This window comes from Pongo abelii, chromosome 7, assembly GCF_028885655.2.
Source record: "Pongo abelii isolate AG06213 chromosome 7, NHGRI_mPonAbe1-v2.0_pri, whole genome shotgun sequence".
Classification (NCBI taxonomy): domain Eukaryota; kingdom Metazoa; phylum Chordata; class Mammalia; order Primates; family Hominidae; genus Pongo; species Pongo abelii.
The window spans coordinates 135813459-135836424 of NC_071992.2; the positions used below are offsets into that span (position 1 = coordinate 135813459).

Genomic DNA, 22966 nt, shown 5'->3' on the forward strand with positions numbered 1-22966 from the left:
TTGCCAGATAGGTATGAAAGTCACTTTGAAATACAAATTTTAATTTTAAACAATATTGTGCTTACACTATAATGTAAATAAGAAGCCTTTTCGATTTTCGAAAACTAGAAAAACCTTATCTGATTGTTTTGCAACAACCCCTTACCTTCTGTAGACCCTTTTGTATGAAGCCGTTTGTTGAGTTCATCCAACTTGTTCTTCATGTGTGAAAACCAGTAAAGGAAAAAAGGAAGCAAATCAGAAATGTTCTTTCCCTCTGTGCCCTTCTGTCTACTTAGCACCCTGCTAAATTCAAAAGCGAACTCTAAACTCCATCTATATCATACATTCTTTCGAGGAATTACTATTTTCTCTCGAACTGACATTCTGGGCTCCACGTCTAGCAGTTCTATGTTTGTAAGCACCTTCTTCAATCTCTGTTTCCTTCCTTAAAACTGTGGATAATCACCACAGTACCAATTTCCCAAGTGGGTACTGATGATGACTTGGGCATATATGTGTAAGTTAATTAGGATAGTGCCTAAATGTTTCAGATTAATCTCTAGGCACACTGAAGTGATTCCCAAACTAATTTATGAAATCACTTTTCACCAAAGCTAAAAAGTTATGACTCAGCAATTCTGAAACATCGTGAGTCAGCAACTCTACCCTTCACTATATATCCTAGCATATGTGTACAAGAAGACATTTCCAGTAATGTCTGTGGCAACATTGTTGTAAGAGCTAACATTTGCAAATTACTAAATGTTCTCAAGTAGGAAAATGAAAAAAAATTCTTATAGTACATTTATACAATTAAATATTAACTACTGTATTAGCAGTAAAAATAAGTGAGCTAAAACTTCATGTACTAATATACATAAGTCTCAAAAACATAATGATAAAATAATTGCAGGATCCATATAGTATAATAGCATTTATTAAAAATTTTACAACATGCAAAACTATAGTATAGGTTATTTTAGGAAACTATACAAAAGATTACTTCATACATTATTTAATAGATATATAAGGCCAGGCACAGTGGCTCATGCCTGTAATCCCAACATATTACACCCAACATACAACACTTGGGAGGCCTAGGCGGGTGGATCAGCTGAGTCAGGAGTTGAAGACCAGCCTGGCCAACATAGTGAAACCCCGTCTCTACTAAAACTACAAAAATTATCCAGGCATGGTGGCAGGAGCCTGTAATCCCAGCTACTCAGGAGGCTGAGGCAGGAGAATCACTTGAACTCAGGAGGCAGAGGTTGCAGTAAGCCAAGATCACATACTGCACTCCAGCCTGGGCAACAGAGCGAGACTCCATCACAAAAAAAAAAAAAAAAAGAAAAAAGAAAAACTGTCCAAGCATAGTGTGTGGGGGTAGTCTCTGTTTGCACCACTACCGCATCCCTGTTGCACCCTCCCAAACCCTGCTCTGTGTCCTGGAAGGCTGACCTCTAGGGATGGCATCAAAGAGCAAACTTGCCCTGTGGCTCCCTATTGGGCTCTACCAAGGGGAAACATGTGAAAGGAAGTACAGGGGAGGAAGATGAGGTTAGCACTCACCTATCTGGGAGTGCTCCCTGCTGGGTTGCAATGAACAAGCTGCACTCATTGGTCAAATACAATAGTTCCTTCCTATTCGGCTGTCTCTCCATGTTTTGGAAACTTACTCCTTCCCCTCACCCTTTAAACCTTAGAAGGTACTATGCAAACCCCAGGGCAATTTACCACTCCTCATTTACTTCCATCCACCCTGCTCAGCCTTGGTAAATTACTCATTAAACATGACTGAAACAATTCCTTTAAACTCTCTTTTTTTTTTCTTTTCCTTTTTTTTTTTTTTTTTTTTTTTTTTTGAGTCAGAGTCTCACTCCGTCTTCCAGGCTGGAGTGCGGTGACACAATCCCGGCTCACTACAACCTCTGCCTCAAGCGATTCTCCCACCTCAGCCTCCCGGCGCCACCGTGCCTGGCTAATTTTTTTGTGTTTTTAGTAGAGACAGGGTTTCACCATGTTAGCCAAGCTGGTCTGGAACTCCTGACCTCAAATCACCCACCCACCTCAGCCTCCCAAAGTGCTGGGATTATAGGCGTGAGCCACCGCACCTGGCCTAAACTCTCTTTCAAAACCTCTTCTATATGGGCCACCTGTTTCCCATCGGGACCGTGACTAGTAGACATGTGATCCACAGTTGAAGAAAATAGAAAAAGATTTTGGTTGAGAACTGTGACTGCACAGAATAGCAACATGAATTCTACTTTCTGTCTTTCATGGTCTATACCTGTGCTATTCAATGTGGTAGCCACAAGCCACATAGGGCTCTTTAATTATAAAGTAATGAAATAAAAATTTTAGTTCCTCAGTCACACTAGCCAGTAGCTACCATTTTGGACAGCATAATTATAGACCATGTCCATTGTCACAGAAAGTTCTACGGGCCAGCACTGTTAGCCACCCAACAAACTCCTCCATAATAAACATAAAGATTATTTCTACCTTTGGCTCTACCTTATCATCACAAGTGCAGCCCAGGTCAAAATCAGACTGAAGGTACATAATCCCTGGATAATTGGGTCTGGTAATTTCCTCTGGCATGGTTGGCCTGAAGGTATTAGTGCGCAGGAGATGATTCAAACTTCCATGGGTCCCATTATTAGGAGCTGGCTTCAATCCCAGGAGATCTAATGAAAATTAATAAAAGGAGGCAGGTGATTCTTACATTTTTTTGATGAGATATGGTAAGATTTAAAACCCTTCACCTTCTATGGGTCTGAAAACTGTGAACACAAATCATAATTGGACAAAACCAAATGTAGATGGCAGGCACCCCCTCCTTACCTCCTGAACCATTCTGGACTAACTACATCTTGCCACAGCTTTCTGAAATAGCCAAGTTCATTGCTTGACCATGAATAGAGAGAGAGAGATTCCCAGAAAGAAAGAGTGAAGGAACAAGACCTTGATTAACTATTGCCTGTATCTGTGATAGTTACAACCCAAGGATGATCAATGTCAGTATCACTTTTTTCTGCACTTCACTGGGACTATTTAATTCCATGTTTTGAAATGAGACTTATAATCAATAACTAACTAGAAGTCTGCCCTCTAATGACTCCACAGAAGTGTGGGGACATGAGGAGGCTTTGGCCCTGTCCCCTGAAGTGCCACTGAGCAATGAACAGGCTGATTTCATAGCAAGTGAATGGTTGCCAAGTGCGTATTCAGTAACTTGCTTGAGCTCAGAGGCAGGACAGGGGAGAGCTAGCAGCCAAGATGGGAAAAGAACCCAGGAGACCCGACTTGCAGACTCCCCCTGTAACCACCAGACTGGCACTCCCTTACTAAATAGGAAAAGTTGTCCTCATTCAGCAACTAGAAATTCAAGGAAGAAAAATAATTAAAAGCACATAAATAGCTGGCCAGGATGCAAGCTGGCAATATTTTTAACTGGGCTGCAATGCGAGAGATGGAGGTGGAGGGGACTCTGTGCAGAACTCTTGCTTCATCAGATCTCTGACCAGTGGTGTCAAACTGTAATGCTATGTTAGACCAGCCAGAGGCTGCCAACAGCAACACTATGAAAACGCCCCATTAGTCAACTGTTGAAGGAAGACAAAGAAGCCTTAGAAGGGGATAATATTCTGTCTTTGAACCAATGGGCAAGTTACAACCTTTTGTGGGGAAGAGGAGGTAGTCCCAGAAAATAGACACCTCATTTCTTTCTCTGACATTGAGAAAGATCATATATATTAACTAAAGATTGTTTCAATGGTTTTGATTAAACGAGTGACTTACCACACATAACATTGTAAAGTTCAATGTTTTCAAATGGAGGCACTTTAGTCTTGTACTTAAATGTTGGGCCATAACCTACAAAAACAGTCTTCCAAAAGAAAAGAAAAACAAAAACAGTTAAGCATTGTTAGGTAGGAACCCTTCCTCTATTTACGAATACTGTACAACTTCACTCACACCACCATTACTTATCCTTTCGAAGAATCACTAAAACACAGTTTCAATTCACAATTCTGCCATCATACCTGCATGCTGTTGACCTTGTTATCAAATCCGTGGTCTCCCTGGAAAAAGCATTTTCCTGATGGTTTCTTATAAACATCCAAAGGTTTCCTAAATTGAAACAATTTCATGATCAGTTAGAATTTCTCATGAAATTACTTTGATAAAAAGGTAATTTCAGGGTACAAAGAATATTTAAGAAGCGGCTTTTGAAAGTCTATTTGTCTCTATTTTAATTGCATTCTGCTTGTGATGATGAAAAAAGGATCCCATGCATTTCTCCAAGTGACTTTTCTTTGACAGTTACTGCAGGATAAATGGGGACCTGTGAACAGAAGTCACGATGCCCTCCTTGGACCTCGTGCTTACACCAAGTAGGACACTTGTCAAAAGTCATGCTCTGCCTGTCTAGGTGCTTTGCTAGCTCTGAGGCTGTAAGATTCTCGACTCTAGGACCATGTTTGTCTGGTTCACTTCTATGTACCCCTCCCTAGGGTCAGTGTCAAGACATAGTAGGCACTTTAAAAAAATGTGATGTCTCACCTATTATATACCCGTAATAATTTAAAATTTAAAATAAAATAAATTTGTGATGTTTAAACAATGAATGGAGATCTATATTCTATAAAAATGTTTGCATGCAAATTTATCTATCAATATACAACTAGAGTACAACTAAGCAGCCAACTTAACAGTAATCATGACATATCTGACAAAAGCATGGCCTCACCTAGACAATATCTCTATTCAGAAACAGAAAACAGAAATACTGCTCTCTAGACATCAAGACCATCTGATCTTTCCTTTTGTGACAGAAGACACCTTTTGCAAAAGTGTCATGTGACCCTTTTCCAAAATAACTTTCATGTTAATTTAATACAAATATTTCCTAAGTACCTATGGGTCTATAGCACTGAAAGTGCTTTGGGAAAACAAAAAATCTAACATATGGGTCTCCACCCTTAGAATAATAAGGGCTTGGGATAATAAGACATATGCATACAATACCTCAACAATGCAAGAAGAGTTAAATTTAAAAGATGTATTGTTAACCAACATGCCTGGTTTTGGGCTACACTAATTTGCCCAACTGTCATCATCTTTCACTTAACTTCTACTCAGCTCCCATGTTTTTGCCATATGAACCTACTACCTGCGCCAGTGTGATCCCTTCCAAGCTGCCCCATACATAAAAGGTCCTTCAGGAGCACATACCAGGCCAATTAATTTCAGTCAAATCCCTGCAAATTCTCCATGAGAATTTCCCACAAATGTTTTAAAAGACTCCAATAATTCCTGTTCTTCATACATCTTTCTTCATAATCCCGCATATTTAAGTACACCCTGGAAAATTACAGCATGATATTTATGTATCTGTCACATGTGTCTCTCTAAATGTCCCTACTGATACAAGTTTCTAGAGTTCTAAGTTCTTCTTAGAACTTAGAGTTTCTAAATATTTTCTTGTTATCTTCTCTCTCTTGCAAACTAGTACCTAGCTAGAGTACATGTGGCAGTTGTTCAATTATTGAGACAGACAAATTCACAGCACTTTTCTTAAGTAGAAAGTTGGAGCAACAGTGAGTGAGAAACAGCTACTTCCAGGTCTGTGTGAAAATGGATAAATCCTTAATAATTAACTAATTGGAAGTTGTTAGAGCCTCCAGACATGTCCTAGACCACATTCAAAAGCAAGGAACATTCTCTTCAACATTGGAGAGTCTTTTGTAGTTCAATAGAAGGCAAACATTGGGAATATTTAAAGCAACGTAAAAAGTGCCCACAATAACAGTTTTTAACATTAACATTTTCTAAAGTCCTCTATAAATATTGCTACAAGCAAAGTCTCAACAACCGAGATCAAATCAGCCCAACATACTAAGGCAGGGTCCCATTTATACTTTTGACTTACTCAAGTAGTAAGAACAGAGCTTAGAATGTAAATTCAAAGAATGAAAGAGACACACACACACACAAACACATACACACAGATGCACTGACAGACTACAAAGAGACACCACGATGCTGAGACCCAGAACATAGAGATATATTGTCCCAGCACTGATGGTTTATGTAGCCCACAAAATCTTTGGAAACAGTGAGATTTCCAACTGATATTTCTTTCAGCAATGACTAAGGATGATAAAATATTTCCAGTTGCCAAAGGGGTGGTTGTGGAAATGAGAAACAGAAATAGCCCATATACCAGTTACCTTGCAACATGCCATCTGCGTTCCACCAATAAATGGATATCCTCAATTCTTCTGTTGTTGGCATAATGCAAACGTTTGGGAAGGTGCTGTTTCAAGTAAGGCTTAAAGTGCTGATCTGGTTTTTTACACTGAAATAGAAATGGAAATCAGACTTTAGATGAAATGTCTTTTGGAAAAATTCTTACAAATTCTCTCTCTAGAAAGCTGAAGGAGATTTTAAGCCTAACCAAAGGTTAATGAGTGAATAAATGAAATTTGTTTCTATTAAATAATGTACGCTGAAAACAAATAGATTCAAAAGAGATTAAGTAACCTTGGAGATGATATGACAGGCTATCTGAGGACAATTAGGAATTTTAAGATGCATTCCTGGCTTGTGAGACCATCGCTAAGAGCAATTCACACTCCAAGGCCTTTCCCAACTCCTTCAAGTCAAGCAGTTGGGGGTGGGGTGTCGGTGGGAGGGGAGGAGCACATGGGTTTAGGCTTATCTGATCCGGGAACAATGGAGCAGAGTGGGTGGGCAGTTCTGGTTCAGAGAAAGTAAAGATTTGTTTAATCATGAATGAATACTTTTCAGTTCTAATGGAAGGATCAGATATTCTCCGTTTGTATCATTGCCAAGACCATTAGGGAGCCTGCAGCTGACCACAGGCCAGAAGTTTTGAAAGCTCTTAAGGAAGCAAATATACAGGATGGCAGGGCAGTGAGGAAAGTGTTCCTCTCGCCCCCCGGGGGAGGCACACACAGGAGGGAGGCTGCTCCAGGGGCAGAGGCCTGGGCAGGGCAGAGGACAACTGGCAACACTTACCGTGAGATTGGCAATAATGGCTTTGGGGTCATCTGTTCAAAGAGAGGAGAAAGATTTCAAAAGAAATAACTATCATTACCAAGAGAAATCATTTTTTTGCAGCAAGATACTCAATTCTTTCTCCTTCCATCCCACAGAAGACTATCACTTTAGTGTTTTGTTTGAAAGATAAATAATTGTGTGGGAGTATTTAACATTTCAGTCACTGACATGCAGCTAAGCAAGTGGAACAAATCCTATAGTAAACTGCCCTCCTAGGTCCAGTTCTGCTCTTCTGGAGGGAATTCCTCCTTCCACAGCACCAGGATACTGCTAGGTAAATTGCTTCTTGTTTTAAGTTCCCCCAAATTGTTCCCCTTGAGACATAGTTTATTTGCAGTTTGACCTCAGGAACTAAACTGGGCATTTGGGGCTTTTAATGTAACTTCTTATTTATCTGCAGATTTTTGAAACAAGTCTTCACCCACTTTAAGATGAAACTTCTAATCCATTGAGTTATTTTTTTAAAAGGGAGTTTGTTTCCCTAGTTATATCCTGGGTGTAATTACATAGGTAGCCGCACCTCTCCAACCATAGACACACGCGTGCATGCACCTCCTTTATTTTCAATAGCATCAAGTAGAAGATTTTAGTCAATACTCTGAACTAGCTAAAAGCAAAACTATGTAAATGATGGCTGTGCATAAACTGTGGACAGGATTATATTATCTGACGCTCCCGTTTTGGGCGGAATGTGGGGAGAAAGAGGAGATTGTAGGTTGCTTGGATTTTGTTTTGTTTTCAGGAAGTTTGCTTCAGTATGTTATTACAGAATCAGCAGAAAAGGAAAGTTGCGTTCAGAAGAGATAGCAACTATCATGAGGCAGCCCTCCCTGGCATCTAAATACCAGTGGAGCAGGCCTTATCTGTATCACGTGCTGCTGCATCCCTGGGCCTGTGCAGAGTAGACACTCAATACACATGTTAATAAATATTTGTTCATATTTGTTAAAAATGCATGAATAAACTTGCCTTGGGGTATAAATGTACAGACTCCAAAGACTATTTTCAGAATCTTAGCTCTAAAGCTTGAAATCCAAAACTGAAATGTGTATTCCATTGGCCTTAATTGCATCTCTTACTAGAAAGCAAATAAGTAATAATGTAATAATAATAGCCCAAATAGATTTCATACTATGTGCCTGTCTTTCTATAAGAGCTTTGCAGGTGGCCGGGTGCAGTGGCTCATGCCTGTAATCCCAGCACTTTGAGAGGCCGAGGTGGGTGGATCACAAGGTCAGGAGATCGAGACCATCCTGGCTAACACGGTGAAATCCCGTCTCTACTAAAAATACAAAAAATTAGCCAGGCGTGGTGGCATGTGCCTGTAGTCCCAGCTACTTGTGAAGCTGAGGCAGGAGAATTGCTTGAACCCAGGAGGCACAGGTTGCAGTGAGCCAAGATGGAGCCACTGCACTCCAGCCTGGGCAACAGAGCAAAACTCCATCTCAAAAAAAAAAAAAAAAAAAAAAAGAGCTTTGCAGGCACTTTCTCTCTGGTCATTCACAATAACCCTGGGAGGTAAATGCTGTTCAAATCCTCACTAAGCCAATGGGTTTTCAGAAGGAGGAGGAGTTGGCACTCTGGCACTCAAGCAATGTGATTGAGCAAGCCAGGCCTCATAAATCATATTCCTCAAAGGGATGAAATAGAGTAAGTTCATGTTCTTTGACAATGAAGAGAAATAAATAGCATGTACTCAGATAAGTCCCAGAGAATTACTAGGAATATCCATTGCCTGAGTCCATGCTGGGGACATCAATCCTTCAATTCTGAAGAACTCAGTCTTTGCAGGCTAACAGTCCTCATTTTGTGTGAAGAAAGGGCAGTGGTTCAGCTAATCTGGCTTCAAATCTCAGATCTGCAACTTACTAACCATCATCCTCGAAGCTAGTTCCCTCACCCCTCTCTGAGCCTTGATTTCTACTGTCTATAAAAGGGATAGTGATACTTATCACACAATGCTATTAAAAGGACTAAATAAGAGTTTATGTGTATGTGTGTGTGTGTATATCTGAAATAGTGGTATGACTAAGACATCATCATCATATCCAGCCTTTATATAGCTTTGACTATGTGCTAAGCACTGATCTAAATTACGTAAACACAATCTCTTATTTAATCTTCCCAGCAATCCTTACACTACAGATGAGGAAGCAGAGGTGCAGGGTGCTCACATGGTGAGTACCGAGCAGAACTAAGATATGAACCCAGATATCTGTGTCTGTCACCACCCCATGCTACTGTCTCCCACAAAATGAAACCACATTGGAAAGTGGTTTTTGTAAAGTACAAAACTTTTTATCATTGATAGTTATGATTTCATGGGCTATGGGAAGGTTTTTTTTTTTTCCCCTCCAAACCAACCTCCCCATTCATGTACTAATGTCAGAAATACCACTAAAAATAGAGAAAATCTTTTTTGCATAGCCCTGAAGTGCAAATACTAAAATTGAGGGGTGCCATGGTGACTGTGTCCAGTGTATGCGAGGGCAGAAAAGGGAGGACATAGGGACAGGAAAGGTCATAGAGGAGAGAGAGCAGAAACACCCACATTTTGTTTATTTCACAACACTGCCTGGAGCTGACCTTGGAACAGTTCCAGTTGTGTTGACTCAGGAACATAATTAGGGAAAAACTTAATTTTCCAAAGCTGTAAGGTTGGTGTCAATGGTTTCTTATTCCCAAGGCTAAAAACTCCAAAGAATTTTTTTTTTTCAAAGTGAGGCATAACCCCAAGAAAACTACAGACTTCTCAAAAGCTAGGTAGACAGCACCTAAAAATCTTAGTCCACAAATTAAGTTCGTATCAGTGGTAGATCATAACCTGAACATGTAAAACATAAGTGACAAGCTTATTCCTGTTTATTTTTATTTCTGATCTTTCAGGACAGCTGCCACTTCCCAAGGGCTTAATATCTTTTCCTACTAGATTCTACCAATCACTTTTACAAAGAGAATGGACTCCATTCCACAAGGTTCCTAGGAACCCTCACAGTCCAAATGTGGTTCTGCCAACCCTTACATACACCCTCTAGTTTGATCTATTAAGGACCAGTCTGAACTTCTTATTGAAAAAATTCTTATCTTATAAACAGAAGTTTTTGGTCATGAATATGCTTCAAACTAAGCGCAATTTCCACATAAGAATAAGAGCAAATATTTATATAATGCTACTATGTGCCAGGAACCGCTCTAAGCAATATGCACCAATTAATTTCTACAGATAGCTGCTAGCATTTATCATCCCCATTTTTCGGATGAAAAAACTGAGGCTTAGAGTTTAAATGACTTATTCAAGGTCACTCAGCTAAGTGGTAGCAGAGCCAGAATTTTTACCTAAGTATTTCAGCTTTAGAAAACAAGCCCTTACCTATTCCATTGTATTACCACTCTAACCGCTTAATATTTTAAGAATCAACTTACATTTAGCATTATTGCTAAATCTGGATCGAATTCTTCCTAGAGTTCCAGGCACTAAAGTAATATCATCCACATTAGTTAGGTAATTACTCAAGAACTCAGTTCTATCACACGTGACATCTTCCATTCCTATGGGGAGGGAGAAAAAGAATATTTTCAGGCAATATTAAAATGAAAATCTTAACATAGACACTAAAGATAACATCCAGGCATCTCTTTAGTTAGTTTTTAGTAACTTAATGGGAAGAACCCTGACTTTTGAGATTTTTGTATTTGACTTTAAATGTTTTAAGGCTTCTCTGTATAATCTTTTCTCTAGACTTTTACTTAGCCATATCATCTTGCAAGCACTAGAAGGCTGAAAATGCATTACCTCAATTACATTTTAAGTCACTTAGCCAGAACAGCAAGACAAAGGAAGTCACCATGATTTAAACAACAACAACAACAAACCTAACTATTGACAGGGTCTTTATGAAAAAGATCTATTCTTTAAAAAAAAAAAAAAAAAAAAAATCCTAGATTGCATCAAACTCTTCCCAGCTGGGGGTGGTATAAATGGAATATACAGTTCTGTGTCTCTTTTACAAAATGTCATTTTCCAACTCTCTAATATATCTCCTGTCTTGAGTACATAATCATCAGTCCTCATTGTCTCCACTGGTGGCCTTGGATGTTACTGACAAAACAATACTGGCAACAAGAGATGAGAAAGAAAAATGTCAGTTCCAATGACCACCCAAATTGAAAAACAAAATAACATTGAAAACAAGTTGTAAACAATGTAATTAGTCAGAACTGAAAGCTAGCAACTAAAGCAAGAAGGTTCTAGGTAGGGAATTTTTTTAAACAACAAATATTTCTCCACCACCCCAAGATTTGTTGTGTGTCCCCATCAAGGAAAATTCTTTTATTAAAATGCTTTTATTTAAAACATTGTTGTAAACTCAAATCTTAGCATCATAGACTATGGAGGCTACTAGAGACCTTATTGAAATGTATGAGATGACCTGGAATGTTTTAATATATTGCTCAGTACAATTCAGTATGTACCTATTCTCTAACAGGGAAAATAACCCTGTTGGAGAATACTCATATATTTATATCCTGTAAAGGATGCCTAGAGGTTTTAAAATAAGGAAATACAACCCAGAGTACCCCAGATCTGATAAAATTCAAATAATCACCTCCCAGGATCCCAGATCCAGAACCTTCCCTTGTTTAATACAAATTGGAATGAAATGCAAGAAAAAACACATAGCATAAGGATTATATATCTTGCACTTTAACAGTTAAACCCTTAGAAAGAAAAATAGAGCAATGAAGAGCTACTGTGTTTTAGTACAATGTTAGCCCAGGAAGGGAAAGTCTCCAAATACATATTAATAGAGGGCTGAAAGTCTCTCCCATTTGTTATATTCCTAGGAAGTCCCTTATGCCACCCCAAATGTGAGCAATCTCCTTTACTTTTGAAGTTCATCAGGCACTATGCGAAGTGCTCCTCAAGCGTCATCAGCCTTCACTCTGCAGACTAAATTTGTGGAGGGGTGTTAATATTCTCGCCTGACAGATGAAGAAACGGAGACTTGGAGAGGCCACAAAAGGTGTATAGTGTCATACAGCTGTTAAATGACACAGTGCAATTTGAACTCCACTAAAATTCATTCTGACTCCAAAGACCATGCCCTAAAACACTAAATCATACCATCTTTTAAGAGATAGGTGCTGTACACTTTGGGAGGCCAAGGCAGGCAGATCACCTGAGGCCAGGACTTCGAGACTAGCCTGGCCAACATGGTGAAAGCCCACCTCTACTAAAAATACAAAATTTAGCCAGGCCTGGTGGCAGGCACCTGTAATCCAGCTACTCAGGAGGCTGAGGCAGGAGAATCACTTGAACCCGGGAGGTGGAGGTTGCAGTGAGCCGAGATCGCACCATTGCATTCCACCTTGGGCGATGAGAGTGAAACTCCATCTCAAAAAAAAAAAAAAAAAAAGAAGAAGAAGAAGTGCTGTAGTTGTCCCAAACCAAATGGATCTACTCATCTTGGAAGCCTACACAGTGACAAGCCAAGGTTTAAACCTATCCATGACCTTTACAATGCCTCAGCACATGACTCATTGGGACCCTTCTACTTAGACGTCTGGCTCCAGCATGTGAGCAAATGCTCTTGACACCTCTAGGCAACTTAAATTGAATCAGCTTTGACACATGCTCCAACTTCTCTGACCTGTGTGTAGCTCTCCACTAAGCCAAATGCATGGAGCATGACTTTGCAAAGGGTTACATCTAGCCCACTCAAGAGGAGAAAGTTAATCCCTTTGGCTTTTTTTTTTTTTTTTTTTTTTTCTAATTCTCATAGATCTTCTAGGACATTCTGGAAAGACATTCAGGACCAGAGCTAGGGAGATTTGCCTACCATTCTTAACGGAACTGCCAAAGAGTCAGCCAATTTTCATCCTCCAAACTCCACTAGAAGGGAGAAACCCCAAATTCCAATGCTACTGTTTCAATCTAATAGTTCCGAAATACAGGATATACCCTCTAGAACTCAGTCTGCATGTCTCTGAGCCCCCACCCCCTGCACAGCTCTATAGTCATATAATGTTTATGATGCTCTTGATTTCCTCAAAGAATTGGTCATAAATTTTTCTACTTCATAAAGTGATTTAGAAAAACTACTTCCTATAATGCTTCTTCCTGTCTTTAACAGTCATCTGAATTACAGCAGGGCCTTCTGGTTTGGACCTTGACTTCCCTCAGTGGATTCGGGGAAAATGATTTTACTTACACGCCACTTCTTTGACAAGAATCCTATGTCTCTGCTTCTTTATCCTATTTAGATATATTTTTAACCATATAAACTCCATGGGCTCCTTTTGGGGATGTGGCTGGCAGGGATAGGAGATTATCACCTGATATGTCACATTCACAGAAGAAGCTATTAATATCACAAGGAAACTGTCTGTGTCGCTTTAACAAGAGACAGATTTTTGTAGAAAGGTCTTTCCTGCAAATAACAGAAATATATAAGAAGTCCCAGGTTTTGATCAAAATGAACCCAGGGATCTCTCAGGTCATCTCACGCTTTTGAATCATGGCCTGATTTCTATCCGAGGTTAAGAATGGAATCTTGGCTTCTAAGGGCAAGGATTCTTTTCCTCAATATGATCAGAAACATTATCCATCTATCCTATTAGCAAAGAAAAAACAAAGCTTTACCATGGTCTCCAACAAAGATGACATTGACACACCGATGCAGTTTTAGTTGTTTCAGTCCATCCATTAATTGCCCCACAATTTTGTCGATTTCCCTCAGAGGATTTGTCATCTGGGAAAAAGAAGCAAGTTAGTCCCCACAGGGTTTTCTTTCTTTCCCTTTCAGTCTCTCATAGATCTTCTACCCCTAGAACATTTTGGAAAGAAAACTTCCGGCCCAGAGGCAGAGCTTTGTCTGGGGAGATTTGCCTGCCATTCTTAATGGAAATCTGGTGTAACCATGTTATATTTGTATTTTTTGAGAGAATTAAAACCTCTCCTCATCCAATCCCTTTAAAGATTCTTTGATATAAAAATGTCAAAAATATTGTTAATGAAAATTCTTTAAGAGATAAAATGGACTTTCTAAAATGTGACAGCACCCTTTAAATCCAAGAGTTTTGAGAGTATACAGAAAGTCCCTAAGTGAAATCACATTAGATCTTGAACCGTGGCAAGAAGATAGACACTAAGTGAATCCAAAACTGTTCTGAGGTTAAAATCATAACCTTCCACTGGATAATAAATTAGAATATCATTAATACAATGAGATCCATCTTGTTCTAAGTAATTTAACGGTTGGCATCTGAAAGCAATAGATTCTTAACAGAAGAACCTATTCTAAGAAACAAGTTATTGCTTCTCACTTTAGTTCTTTTAAACCTGATTTTGAGTGAAACAAGAATCTATAAGAGTCCTAACTTAAACAGAAGTGAACCATGAGTTTGTTTTAGAAGGTTTGTTCTTTAACAAAATATGAAAACTCAATTCTTTTCTGAAGACCATTTCCAAAGTCTAAAAAAATCCATCTCTCATTTTCTTACTTCAAATGGAAGTTTCTAACAATATGAATGTTCTAACATACTAGAGGATCTCCGTCCCACTTTCATCTTTAGCTGTGCAATGGAAAGATTTTTTAAGAAACATCTGATCAGACAAAGAATAGAAAGATACAGGGAGTATATTTAGATGAATTTTATAGCTTAGCTAACAATCACATAAATATACCCAAGATGATTAAGATAAGAACAGAAAGGATGTGAATATCATTTTTACTCAGACACATAATATTATCTTCCACTAGCATCTTCTCAGATGAATCAAGACCTTTCCTCCTATTATTTCTTTAGGGAAATCAGGTGTAAACTTTTGTTTTTTTCTTCGTGACGGGAGTCAGTATTTCAAGTCCTATCCCAAGGAAGAAGTCACAGTTGAAAGTTTCAGAAAGAGATGTGTAGAATAATCAGAAGGGACTAACAGGTGTGGAACAAAGTGGTATTTGCTTCTGAGAAAATCATGCTCTCCTCGAAGATCTCTGTCTAGATAAAGAAATACCAAATGCACAACATGTTTTGATCTTTGTCAATGACTTATTTTCCTTTACTCAGCAGGATGACTCAGGTAAAATCCAGAACCTACTTCTTAGGGATCAGTTCAGAGGATCACAAATAAGATACTGCCTCAGAAGTTTTCAAAGGTTTTAGGAAAAGCAACAACTGGTAGGCTCTTCTGAACATACTTGGAAGAGTAGACATTACTTGTGGAAATTACACGCAACTCTATCCGCCCATTATTTTCTCTTTCTTTCTGTCTTAGCTATTTCCTTCTCTACAGCCTACACCTTTTCTGATCTCTGAAGGTACAGACCCCTAATCTAAGCCAACTTCCTATTGAGTTCTAATCCACATTGCCTTTGAGAATACCTCCTTTTACCTTGCAGGGTTGTTCTCAAGAAGCAGGGCCACAAACCATGTGACTGATTCTGTGAATAAGTACAAACAAAACCAATCTTATTAGTCGCTGCAGCCTAAATGTTAATACTAGTTTTAGGGCAACTAACTCTTTAAAAAAGGAAAAGACTTCTTTTTTTCCTGTCATGTTGAGTTCAGGCAGTCTTCACATCAGTGTTAACCTCTGAAGTACCACATTCTTCTGGACTCAAAGCCAAGGTCAATGCACCAGAGTTTTTCTAAAACTTGCTCAGCTGATTTTCCAACCAAGGCACTGAAGGCAACCTTCAACTCAGACCTGCCCGCCACAAAGCTTTGGAACAATAGATAAACTTACTTTGTCCTGACGAGTTTCCGCAGCATAATGATCCATCCTATGTATTTTTCTTCTTCTTTTCTTTGGAGGAGCAACTGGTCTTTCCTGTCTCCTCTTAGGGGCAACTTTCCTCTTAGGTCTCTTAGCCGGAGTAAAAGGTGAGCCATAACTACTCTCCTGTACTGGCGGATAGAGATGTCTGGACTCAGAAGTCGTCTGTCCCTCTGAGTCAGATATAAAGCTTACACTTTCCCATCTGGGATCAGCAGAGTCTCAGTTAGAATAACTAAGGCTCCTTAAGTGAGAAAAAATTGGAATGAGGGATGGATGATTAGAGGAACTCTATGGAGAGAAGCCTCCTAAATTGATGTTGATGCTGTTGTCACAGCTTCTTCGCTGAGAACAAGAATCCAATTTAAGAAAATCTAGTCATGTGGGTTTCTTTTGGCTGATATTTATGGATGTACGGGAAGGTGGCATTAGACAAGCTCTGTATTCCATAACTCCTGCATTAGGGAGAGACTGGTCTTTGGTTATGAAAAGCTCTCCATTTATAAAGAACTAACTGAAAAGTAGGCCAAATACTAGCCACTTGATCATTTCAAGATGACAATGAGATTCATGTAAGTGATTCCAATTCAGAATCTGACAGGTATCTTTCTGTTCACGCCAGCAACTATGTCAAAGCAACTGTCACCATCATTGGCAAGGATCCAGTGAAAAATTTTAAAACCAAGGATGGAATGAAACATAAATAATAAGTAATCCTCCTTAGTCATAAACGTACTCCCACAAATCAGGACTTTCAGCAGGAGAAAGAACTCACTGACAATTGAGGTTTTCAGTACAGAGGAACTCTAAGTTAAAGTCTCTTTTAAAATTAGGTAAAATCTAAAAAGTCATCAAAAAGTCATCTCTTTTTTGTCTTGGTATGTACAGACCAAGAAAGAGTCTACTTATGCTCTTGCTATCAGAAACCTGCTTTTAAGGGGAGTTGCATGCTACGGATTTTGTTTTGAAAATCCAGAGAGCAGTAAAGTTGACACATAAACTGAAGATAACCTTTTGGAATTTCCAAATGCTGGAGGAAAAACAGGCCCCTGATTTGCTGATGGTGCAAAGGTGAATTAAAGCAGCAAGCCTTGCTGTCTACCTCACTGACTTCTCTCGGGAGGACTGTCTTGAGAGCCATTCAGATGCAGGAAGGGGCAGGAGGAGGAACAATGTTAGTGTATCCAAGAAGGGGAACATCTGCCATGCGATTTCACTGTTTCCAGGGCAAGCCATGGCAAAGGCACTTCTGTTTCTGTCTCATCCTCTCTCTCCACTAGAGCGATCAAAAGACACAGGCCCAAAGACTTTGGTTTTGTTTGTTTGTTTTTTAATGCTCCTAGTTTTAGGTAAATCTCTATAAAGAAAAGCAGCAAAAGGAAAAGAGGATTTTCCATTTCATGGTCACTGAATACATTCTGCTAGCGCTCAAGTCGGCCCATCAAACTCTATGCCATTTGCAACAGACCTCAACATTCCAAAGACTCCAAAGGTGAGCCCTTCCGATTGCAGCAGGTTAGAGGAGCAGAAGAGTAGGGTTTAGTCGAACTGGGTTTTCATCCAGTGATTATACTGCATGTATCTCCTTCTTCAAATGTTAGAGGTAGATGAAAGCTAAGTTTTCACTGACCAGCCATACTTCAGCCTGAATTTAGAAATTTTAGCCTGAGGTTATTAAGAGGATGGGAGGTAGAGGTGCAAATTTCCCTGCATTTCAGGATACTTTGCCATCTGAAGGTAGAGACTAGCCAGCCAAAGCTCTGCCTGTAGGCCCGGAGAGCAGCCGAACAAGGGGTCACAGAAAAAGCATAGAAGGTCAAAAAGAAAAAGATTGCGCCAATAATCAAAAGCAAGCACATTTTTGTACATTCACCATTACACTCTGAAACCAGGAGCAATACACCATTTCTTGAAGCTATTAGCTCAATGTTTGATCATCTCATTTAATAGCTTTTGAGAATCATCCTGAAAAAATGTGTACTCAAATATTTAGCAAATAAAGCACAAATTTCAACTGAATTCATCTTATTGTAGCATATAGCATTCTGGTAGTTAAAATCATTTCAATGAAATTTCAAATATAAGTTATTTTCTTATATGTGAAAGATACGTTACTGATTTTAAAATGATCTTTAAACTAGTATGTTATAATATTTTCATGTATAATAAGTGTAAATGATGATATATAGGTAGGCATATAGGATACATAGGTATATAAACCAATTAGCCTACAATAGAAGAGAACTTTTGCTGACTTGCTTTGGTTTCATGTTTTAAAAGTGTAAATTATTTTGTTTTTCATTCAGTTAAAATAAGATTCCTAGAACCAGATGAGAAATAATTGAAATCTGAAAATATCCTTTGCCTTATGAGAAGAAAATGACCAGGTTATCAGATTACCATTACTGAAGATATACTCCAAGATAACCAATTAAGAGTTTATCCAGTAGACATATGAAAATACCCTAGCTGCAAGAAGTAGTAATACTGAAAAAAAACACAACATGAATACTTTCAACTCTTAATTCAAAGGTACTATAGGAAAAATCTCTGTTTATATATTTATGAGCAACCCTGGGCATAGAAAAATTATTATAGCAAATTAAAGCATCCTGTATCCTGCTTCATTTATTCCCTACTCAGTACTTTCAAAAAAACTTACTTGTTTCTTAATTCACACAAACATACACTTTCATGCATTTAATTGTAACTGAACTATACATATTAGAAACCCAAAGATGTTTATTGATTAAGAACATTTATCATTAAGCCATATAACTTTTAAGGTTTGAGTTATACCTCATCTGTATTATTAAAAGCCAAACCTTTGCCATAAAGAAAATGTTCTGTATAATTTGAACATAGTTATTAACTGACCACTTTGCTTATCTGCTGGACTGAAGGAGGGTTAAATGGTTCCATGGAAGGGACTGTGGTCTGGGAGTCAAAAGTTCTGTGGTGCTATCTTCAAGTTCTCCACTTAGCAGCCAACTGAAAGTACCAGAGTCATACTTTTAAAAGGATGGCTATACCAATCCGTTTTGCCTACCCCACAAGTTCTTTGAGGGGATGTTATTACCCAAGAAGTCAAACTTTTAAGTAGGGAACATGGAACTGCTTAGGTGTTTTGTTTTGTTTTGTGAACATTTTGATAAAATGTGGTTCCTTTTGTTCCCTTTAGGTTAATCTCAAAGAAAGTCAATCTAAAAATATAACAGCCATTCTTGCTTTGGTGTTCTTTACTGGCATCATGTATGCAGATGTTTATCTCATTTTATCATTTGTGTTTCACAATCATACAAGACGGGATAAACTTCAAAGGGACAGAAAAAGAGCATCTGACTTATATAACTGCAGTGATTCAAGACAAACTAAGAGTGGTTTGACGTAGCTATTGGTTACTAGTGCTTAAATAAATCACCTCTGAATTGATGTCAAAGCATTCGGAAACACTCATGACTCCTTGGTCACACGCTGCAAGTATTGTCAAAATACTTAAGTATTGTCAAAAATACTTAAACCAAGTATGTTTAACCAACTATGTTTAAACCAAGATATGTTTACCTATATCTCTAATTCATCTGAAAACAAGGAACTTAATTATAGTCAGCAGTGTCCTATGGGTTACTAGGCTACTTAAATATTTTAAAATATTGAAAAGTTTAGATTTGCAAACTCCATCATATTTTTTACTATCTATGCTGAAATGTGGGAACATTTCTAACCATTCCTTTCCCACCTTCTGAATTTGAAATTATACTGGATACTACCTCACAGATTGTCTTCCATGATGAGGGCTGAGTGTTTGATAAAAATATGTCACCCTCGGCTGGGTGCGGTGGCTCACGCCTGTAATCCCAGCACTTTGGGAGGCCAAGGCTGGTGGATCACCTGAGGTCAGGAGTTCGAGACCAGCCTGGCACAACACGGCAGAAACCTGTCCCTACTAAAAATACAAAAATTAGCCAAGCATGGTGGTGCACGCCTGTAATCTCAGCTACTCAGGAGGCTGAGACAGGAGAATCACTTGAACCTGGGAGGTGGAGGTTGCAGTGAGCCAAGATCGCACCACTGCACTCCAGCCTAGGTGATGGAGCAAGACTCTGTCTCAAAAAAAAAAAAAGTCACCCTGCTCTGCTAAGCAGATTCACTCAGTGGTATATTTCTCTCGAGAATTTATGTTACTTTGCAGGGTGATGACTATGTTCATATCTTGAATGTGGTGACAATTTCACAATATATATACCTGGGCCAAAATGTATTAAATTCAAAAGAGTCCATTACTATAACTTATGCCAGGTTGATTGTATTATATCTGCTAAGGTTATTGGAGCTGCTTAGCCGATCTACCCTCTCTAAACTGCCTAATCGTTTTAAGGGTGCTGAAATTCATTTACAATGTTTGGCATTGCAGGTTTCTTCTCAATATTTTTTTCCATGCCTATCCCATTGAAGGCAAATGCCAACCCTTCCTGATTATTCACCCTCCAACTGACGCCCACAAGGCTAGAATACATCCCATTTCCTGTTAACATCAAGTTTAGGATATATTATTATTTAAATATCAAAGCAATCTGAAATAAAGCCCCTGTAAGAGAAACAGGTAGTTTTAAGATTTTAAAAAAATATTTTTAGTCTTGTAGTCATTTGACTTTGCATAAAGCTTGTAGATACAAACATCCATCCAGACTTTATACAAATCCTGAAATAAGGTCAGTAGGTCAGATAGCCCAGGGCCACAGGTTCTTCTCAGGCAGATGCTAAACCACTAACCTCAGGGCCGAAAGGGCCATATTTGTGTCCAGAGAAATCAGGTTGCTCAGAATAGAAGGCATAGACCGAAGGCCTATAAGAAAATTGGAAGGTTCAGAATCTCTCCTAAACCACACGTAACAAAAAATATCACATATTTTTAAAAAAACGCATTTAAAAAAAAAATGTTCTCGAGTTTAATTTATCCTTTAACTACTATTCATATTAGCATGGAAAACTTTTTTTTTTTTCTGTTGCTTCTATGACCACCACCCCATCTGTGGTAACTGCCTGGAACCACCTTCAGGACTCAAAAGTCACAAAGGAAAACTTGAACCTGTACTCGGGTCCTTGACCCTCAAGATAACAGAGCCTGGCGGTAATTCACTTGGGCTGTGCAATCCGCAGCCTGAAACAACAACTAACTCCATTACGGAGAAGCGTCTCTCTTTATATTTCCGCAATCCTTGGGATGCTGCTGGTTCATTTATCGAAGCCAGAAACTCCCTTCGGCTCTGCTGTAGTGGACAGAATTAATAGCTGCAGTAATCCAAGTAATTAAATGGTCCCAAGAACCAAAGTCTATTGTATCCTTCTTAGGGAAGTAACACTTAAGGCTAAGAACCACAAAAGTTTTAATTCCAAACATTGGCTGTGCTTCTATTCCACAGTCTAGTGTTTCACGCAATTCTAAACTAAGATAGAAATGTACTGAAGAAAGAAGAAAGAGAGAAACAAATACCTCTCATTGTCTGGCAGGGTGAGCCACTGCAATATGGTTAATATTCTCCGCTCGTGAGGGATGACACTGGAGGGTAAAAACAAGCAAAGCATGTTGTTAGGTTTCATTTCCACAAAGTCAAGCCTGATGAGTGCTTGCTCTTGCACCCAGGCCAAATGCTGTCTATTTACCACCATCTGTTTTCACTTCATTTGTAGTAAAAGGCCCTCTTTCGAATTAGCATTTAAACTACTATTTCCATTTGCAACATATTACGTTGCTCAACCTCTTCCACAGAAGACTACACTGGAAACTCTGATTCACAGTCAGAATGAGGAACCTGTCTTGCTAATCAGAAACTCCACTACAAGCAGAAAGGACCCTGGTTTCAGAATCATTGTCATTTATTCTGTTGAGCCTTTAGCTGTGGCCATAAAGGGATCAGTACTTACATCCCCAATCCACCTCTTGCTGGCAATGTGACCTCTCTTGACCACTCGGTCTCAGTTTACTCATCAGTAAGATAAAGCTAACAGCAAAGGACACTGTACAGCTTGGTTGTAAGGAAGAAATGAGACAAGACAAGGAAAGGGCATGTCCAGTGCCTAAGACACAGTAAGTTCTTTAAAAACATATTTTTATTAATGATCATAATTAGTCATCTTTCTGCCTCTAAATAACGGTATGACTTTAGAAACACTATCTAACCTGAAACTTTAAGTTCCTCCTCTATAAAATAATGGGTTAGGGAAGGTATTCTTGCCATTTTCTTCCAGCCCTATAAAAATCTACCAAGAATAGGCCAGGTGCAGTGGCTCATGCCTATAATTCCAGCATTTCGGGAAGCCGAGGCAGGCAGATCACCTGACGTCAGGAGTTCGAGACCAGCCTGACCAGCATGGCAAAACCCCATCACTACTAAAAATACAAAATTAGCCAGGCATGGTGGCACATGCCTGTAATCCCAGCTACTTGGGAGGCTGAGGCAAGAGAATCGCTTGAATCCGGGAGGCAGAGGTTGCAGTGAGCCAAGATTACGCCATTGCACTCCAGCCTGGGCAGCAAGAGTGAAACTCTGTCTCAAAAAAAAAAAAAAAAAAAAAAGAATAGGCACATATAATTAACAGACTGACAAAAAGGGTATAATCTTCATCCACAATGACTTTTGTGTTTAAGTCTCTTTCCTCTGTTGAAATATAATTACCCTAAGTCTGGCACTAGCTTTAAGGGCTCTAAGGGCTCGCAGCTAACATGACAGTACTGCATCCCAGGCTGAGTTACATTAAGATGCTCACAAGCTGAGTGATATCTTTAGTCAGGGGAAATTCACCCACTCTTTCCCAACAGGGAGCACAAAATGCATTTTCATTCCCCCATCCAAGACCAGGCATTAGAGGCGTATTCATGATGACTTCAAAGTAAAGCACAAGTTTAAATGTGGTCAGGGAAAAATTATTGTGGAACACTGATAAGCCATTCAAACTTTTACTCTCGGTGGACATCAGCAGTGAGAGAGCCAGCAGAAGGATAAATCCTCCAGCCGGGGCTCTCATCAAGTGGTTTCTCTCCCTCCCCCATCACCATCCAGCTCACAGGGATTTGTCATTCCCCAGGCATCCTTTCTTTCTGGAACTATCACACAAGAC

At 39.1% G+C, this 22966-nt stretch overlaps 1 protein-coding gene across 7 annotated transcripts in view; it reads right to left on the reverse strand.

The window, feature by feature from the left end:
- ENPP2 (ectonucleotide pyrophosphatase/phosphodiesterase 2) overlaps positions 1-22966 on the reverse strand; it is a 116332-nt gene that overhangs the window by 22834 nt on the left and 70532 nt on the right. For 3 of the 7 annotated variants that reach the window (XM_024250610.3, NM_001133090.1, XM_009244052.3), the window contains 10 exon segments: positions 21342-21407; positions 20621-20693; positions 13715-13823; positions 10495-10620; positions 7030-7061; positions 6219-6346; positions 4029-4116; positions 3784-3871; positions 2485-2669; positions 146-197 (listed from right to left, as the gene is read on the reverse strand). In XM_024250610.3, coding sequence (XP_024106378.2) covers positions 146-197; positions 2485-2669; positions 3784-3871; positions 4029-4116; positions 6219-6346; positions 7030-7061; positions 10495-10620; positions 13715-13823; positions 20621-20693; positions 21342-21407 — 947 coding nt within the window. 7 annotated transcript variants of the gene reach the window in all.